General features: G+C 35.0%; 2 protein-coding genes across 2 annotated transcripts; one reads left to right on the forward strand and one right to left on the reverse strand.

The window, feature by feature from the left end:
- LOC109824731 (serine/threonine-protein kinase AFC2-like) lies at window positions 291–1,722 on the reverse strand. Its single transcript, XM_020391380.1, has 2 exons — window positions 1,527–1,722; window positions 291–955 (listed from the first exon to the last, which is right to left on the reverse strand). The coding sequence occupies exons 1-2, from the start codon at window positions 1,602–1,604 to the stop codon at window positions 731–733; spliced, it is 303 nt and encodes a 100-aa protein (XP_020246969.1). The 5' UTR covers window positions 1,605–1,722; the 3' UTR covers window positions 291–730.
- On the forward strand, window positions 3,333–4,764 carry LOC109834735 (protein ALP1-like). The gene is made up of 3 exons (XM_020402759.1): window positions 3,333–3,471; window positions 4,018–4,173; window positions 4,256–4,764. The coding sequence occupies exons 1-3, from the start codon at window positions 3,333–3,335 to the stop codon at window positions 4,762–4,764; spliced, it is 804 nt and encodes a 267-aa protein (XP_020258348.1).

Consider the following 6,274-nt stretch of genomic DNA (forward strand, 5'->3'; position numbering starts at 1 on the left):
TGATCATTAACGATAATAATCAGATCTGATCTTTGCCGACGCTGTTGGTTCATAAATCAAGGTAAAAATTGGTTTTTTTTTAATTTTTTTATTATTAGTTTAATTTACAACAATGATCTGAGAATTTGTGTGGGGGGGGGTATTCGGATCTGATCATTAACGATAATAATCAGATCTGATCTTTGCCGACGCTGTTGGTTCATAAATCAAGGTAAAAATTGGTTTTTTTTTAATTTTTTTATTATTAGTTTAATTTACAACAATGATCTGAGAATTTGTGTCAGAAAATATATCTGTTAAAAATAAACGATGTAGAAAACACCTTTTACATAAAAAAGGTTTCCATTTCTTTCTTTACAAGAATATGCTAAATTTCTTACATGCATAAACCTACAAAATGATTTTTCATAATACGTAGCAGATCCAATAACCAAGAATAGTAACAATTAAGTAGTTGATCTTTAACTACTACATATAAGTCTATACATACATACATACATATACATACAAATAAATGCGCGCCCACACACACATATTTATTTATTTCTACACACACACACACACACATATATATACATATGTATGTGTGTATGTATGTGTGTATGTGTATGTGTATTTATGTGTGTGTATGTGTGTGTGGGTGTGTATATATCATGCACACACAAACATCAAACTCAGGACGACATAATCTAACAAATAACAATACAATACAAAACAAAAATTTAAAACGTCAGTGATGAGTGTAATTACAGCGAGAAGTTAAATTTTCTCCAATCCCAAACACGTAATGACCATCTTTGTCATCCTCCCTACGAGGAGGAGAAGCAATACGAGCCACTTTGTTTGCATACAAAGAGGAAGAAGAACAAGTATAATCTGAAGGTGCCATCGATGATACCAAGCTTGTCAAATCTCCAAGTCCAACTTCTTGCCCACAGAACATTCCTATCTGAGCCTACACAGAACCATCCATTTATTTATTTTGTCCACTCAGTAAAGATAGCGAGCTTCACCCACATCAGCCTTAATGAAAAAGCAACTTAGCAATATAAAAAATTTCTTAGTTCAACTTAGCAATATAAAAAATTTCCTAGTTCAACTGAATCAATCTCGAGGTTCTCAATAGTAAGTCAAAAGAGGATCAAATCTCAGGGCTTTCATAAAACAATTCCATAAAACAATTATCTGCATAGCTATTAATTATTAATATAGAAAAAGTAAATATATGTGGTTTTGGTTACATATAAGATGAATCAAAATCGTTTCTTGACAATCAATTAGACAAATCAATTTCGTGATCAAAATACACCAGATCACGTCAAACCCTAATAACAAATTCTTCGTCCCGAAACATGAAATAATTCCAAACCCAAATTAGAAGAAACTAATGAATTCTTACCAGATCTGATTCATGAATCATCAAGGACTATTAACATCCACAAAGAGAAGCCATAAGTTTTTTTTAAAAAAAGATGAGAAAACGAAAAGAACATATCTTTTGACAAAAACAACGAAAAAAAAATTACCTGAGGCTGGACATCCCATCTCGGCCTTTTCCTGGGGCGATGATCTATGAGATTCTGGGTTAAGCACTCCATCGCCATGATCGATTTCTCAAAGAGAGAACCTTGAAAAATAGAACAACAGAATTTGGGGGTAAAAAGGAAACCCTAATTTCGAGGAAACCCTAATTTCGAAGAAACAAGAAGGTTTGGTCTAATGGCGGCGGCAGTTTCGCGACCCTCATCCTTTGTTTTATAAGGGGTGATTTGTCTGCACGTGCAACGCACGTGTAGGAAGTTGAAAGCGGGTTGGGCTGGGTTGGGTTGTGTTATCCAATGCCCATTTACGGAAACTAGAAAAGCCGTTTTATTAAACCTTATATTCCTTTTCCTCTTTTTCTTTAGGGTCTGTTTGGTTTGTTTTTTATCTCTGTGGAAACCTTTTTCACCGTCTACACGTAAGAACTTTCGTGGCTACATTGGATAAAACGTTTCCATCAGTTTATTTTCCCAACTTTGGTTCGCTAGGGTTTCACAAGCAAACTGAAGAAAAATCGTCGCCACATCAGATTTCCTCCTCTCCCACAATTCCTTCATCAACCTCGTGAAATCAACGGAAACTGCAGCCACGTCGGCTGTTTGGTTTCCTCGTTGATTTCTTCGACGAGCTATACTTACCTCCGCGCTCCCCTCCCGCCAAAATCCGCCCTCTCCTCCCGCCAGAAACTCCCGCGACCCACTTTGTCCCTGTATTCGGATCTGATCATTGACGACAATAATCAGATCTGATCTTTACCGACACTGTTGCTTCATAAATGAAGGTAAAAATTGATTTTTTTTTTAATTTTCTTATTATTAGTTTAATTTACAACAATGATCTCAGAATTTGTGGGGGAGGGGGGGGTCTGCTCTACACAATTTTTTGGATTTTCGAATCAATTTTCTGATTTTTCTATTTTTTGACATTTCACAGATAAGAAAATATGATTAGAAAACTTCGAATACCCATTCATGGAGAAAATTTGTGGGAGGCGGGGGTCAGATCTACTCAAATTTTTTGATTTTCAAATAAATTTTGGTGATTTTCCTATTTTTTGAGATTTCACAGATAAGAAAATATGATTAGAAAACTTCGAATACCCATTCATGGAGAAAATTTGTGGGAGGGGGGAGGGGTCTGATCTACGCAAATTTTTTGATTTTCGAATCAATTTTAGTGATTTTCCAATTTTTTTGAGATTTCACAGATAAGAAAATTATGAAATTTCATATATCTACGCAAATTTTTTGATTTTCGAATCAATTTTAGTGATTTTCCAATTTTTTTGAGATTTCACAGATAAGAAAATTATGAAATTTCATATAATTTCTTAGATTTTAGAACTATTTTTTGTTGTTTTAGCATTATTATTGGGAATGTATTACAGATTTATTTTTTTAGGTGAGACATATAAGATTTAATTACTAATAAATATCTGGAGGTGAGAAAAAAATTATAATTTGTGATGAGGAGCTTGTGACTATAGCAGTGAGAATCCCCCCATGATTTCCTATTTTCTAAGATCAATTTTTGGTATTTTTAATTATCTCATTATTAGATAGTATGAAAATGTTAATTGGTTGCGTGTTGTTAATGTAATTTTTCTCATTTTAGGAGCTAAAGTTCATATCTTTGTTATTTATTAATGCTATTTATCTCACTGTAATATTTTTTGGTTTGATATTGTAGTAATCCATGTTAGTAAATTGTAAATTGTAAATTGTAATTTGTTCAGATTTTGACACAATTCGACTTAGTTTCTAACTGGATAATGATTTTTTGCATCATAGATGGATAATAATGGTGATTGTTCCAATGAACAAAGTATTGTAAATATGGTTCAAGGTGCTGCCCTATCCGTTCTAATTATAATAGTTACTGTCGTAAGAAGAATGCAAGCAAGGCGTAAATCAATTCGTAGTAGTCCAAGTAAGGAAAAAAGAAGACAAGAGATAGCTAGAATTGAGCACGTAGAGAGAATTTATAATGGTTTTAGTGATAGTTACGTGAATTATATTAGAATGAGAAGTGATGCTTTTGTTAAACTAGCGAGTATAATGAGGAACAATATCCTGCTAAAAGACTCAAGGAATATAACAGTGGAAGAATAACTTATAATGACTCTGAATATTCTGGGTCATAAATCTAAAAATCGCATAGTTAGATCTCATTTTATAAGATCAAGGGAGATAGTGAGTAGATATTTCAACAAGGTATTACAAGCAATTATTTGCCTGCGTGGACGGTACATGAGACAAGCCTCCAATGACATTCCTGAAGAGATCATTAACAACCCGCTATACTACCCTTATTTCAAGGTATATCTACACTTTAAGCACATTTAAATGTATAATCAATGTAAGTAAATTTTAATTTAGATGTGTTATACACGTATTATAGGATTGCATTGGAATGATAGATGTGACACATGTAGATGCTATATGCTTTCGATTAATCTTGTTGCATGATTTCGAGGCCGCAAAGGTGTTACACAGAATGTGCTTGCAGCTTACACCCCAAACAAGCTATTCACATATGTTCTAGCAGGTTGGGAGGGGTCTGCAATTGATTATAGGATTCTTCAGGACGCATTGTCTAGACCACAACCACATGGATTGATAGTCTATGATGGTAATTAAATATAGACTTAACTTAAAATTTATGGCTTTTAATATTCAAACTTGACTTAACAATTTTCTTAATAAAATTATAGGTAAGTACTATCTATGTGATGCTGGGTACCCAACCATGCCAGGTTTTATCTCTCCATACCGAGGTGTTCGATATCATTTGAAAGAACATTCGGGTAAAACACCTAAGAATAGAAGAGAATTATTCAATCTAAGACATTCTTCATTGAGGTCTAAGATTGAATCTGCATTTGGCACATTGAAGAATCGTTTCAAGATTTTGTGTGCTAAGTCGCATTATCTTTTTTCTATACAAGTAGATATCGTATTGGCATGCACGGTACTCCATAATTTTATTGCAACTGTGGATCCAAGTGATGAACTACTCAACGATGATGAACTTAATGAAGACATTGATGGTGAAGTAGCTTTCGAGAATGACACTAATTTAGTTGATTTTACTCAAAATCAAACCCAAAGAGAGCAAACTGAATCAAGAAATGAGTGGAAGACTCTTAGGGATGACATTGCTTGGGTGATGTGGGTAGACTACTGTGATATGTATAATCATGGTGTAACCACAGAGGCTTGATTTTTATTTTTGTTCTATTTATGCTCATATATGTATTCAATAACTCTATTTCCATTAATGTCGTTATGCTTTTATTCATGTTTTACTTCTTTCATCTAACTTTTTCTATTTAATTAGTAATGGCTGATAATACTTCATTGAGTGGGAGAGATAATCAAAAAGGCAAGGGGGTCGTTCCTTCACCTTCCCCACCACCTTAAACCCCTCAGTCTGTGCATCACGGCGATGGGTATTTTTTATTTTAGCAGTCATACATTGTACAACCACCTCAAGCATACCCGAACATGCCATTCCATGATAGCAGCTACTTTCCAATGCACCATAATATGAGGCCATATTCGAACATGCTCAATTCACCCACTTTGCCTCCACAATTTCACAGTCCTAATCTGAGTGGGGTGCAACTTTCGCACACTAGTGGTAATGGATCAACTCCCGAATAAGGTTCCAAACGGGACCTCGTAGAAGAAGGGGTAGAAACATCGCCAAATCCAAAGAAGAAGAGGAAAAACACCACATCCAAGAAAAATGGTGAAGTAGGTAGTCCTCAAGGGAACAAACATTTGTTCTGGGATTCCCGTTATGATGATGAGCTCATTCCATTTCTTACCGACTTGGTAAGAAAGGGTTACAAACCCAACAAAAGCTTTAAGAGAACCGCTTTTCGTATGGCTTCTCAACACATTAATGAGAAGTTCAACACAGTTTTTAAGTGGGATAATATCATGCATCACATCAAAACTCCACGAACAAGATTTCGTGATATAAAAACTTATCGTAATCTTAGTGGTGCTGGATGGGATGATAGTACGAAGACTGTCATTATGGATCCTGAATGTTTGGATAGGTAGATTGAGGTAAATAAAGTCTAGTTAAAGAATAGATTTATTTTCCATTTTAAAGCAATTTTTCTAATTAATTAAATTATACTTTTTCAGGATAAGAGCTTTAAGAATGCTAAGCTTAGACAATATGTCAATAAACCATTGAGGCATGATGATGATCTCGCCCTTATCATCGGTGATGATCAAGCTACAAGTCAATTTGCTAATGATGCTCGGAAAAAGTTTAGCTATAGTGAGAACATAAATCTTGGAGATGAGGCGAACTCACCAATGCATTCTCGCCAATCTACTCAAGTACACATTTTAGATGACGAGGACACTCCTCCGCCTAAGGAAGCACCCAAAACATCACCAATCTACTCAAGTACACATTTTAGATGACGAGGACACTCCTCCGCCTAAGGAAGCACCCAAAACATCAAGTTCTAAAGCTAAGTCATCCTCCAGATGACGAGGACACTCCTCCGCCTAAGGAAGCACCCAAAACATCAAGTTCTAAAGCTAAGTCATCCTCCGCCAAGGTAAAGGCTCGTAAGATCAACCTAGATAGTGAGATCATGCTAAAGATGGTGGATAAGATAGATGTATTTAGCACAAACATAAAGTGTGCAAATATGCATTGGACAGAGAAGGTATCCACGATCCTATATGCTCATTCACATGAC

The sequence above is a fragment of the Asparagus officinalis genome, chromosome 1, assembly GCF_001876935.1.
Source record: "Asparagus officinalis chromosome 1, Aspof.V1, whole genome shotgun sequence".
Lineage (NCBI taxonomy): Eukaryota > Viridiplantae > Streptophyta > Magnoliopsida > Asparagales > Asparagaceae > Asparagus > Asparagus officinalis.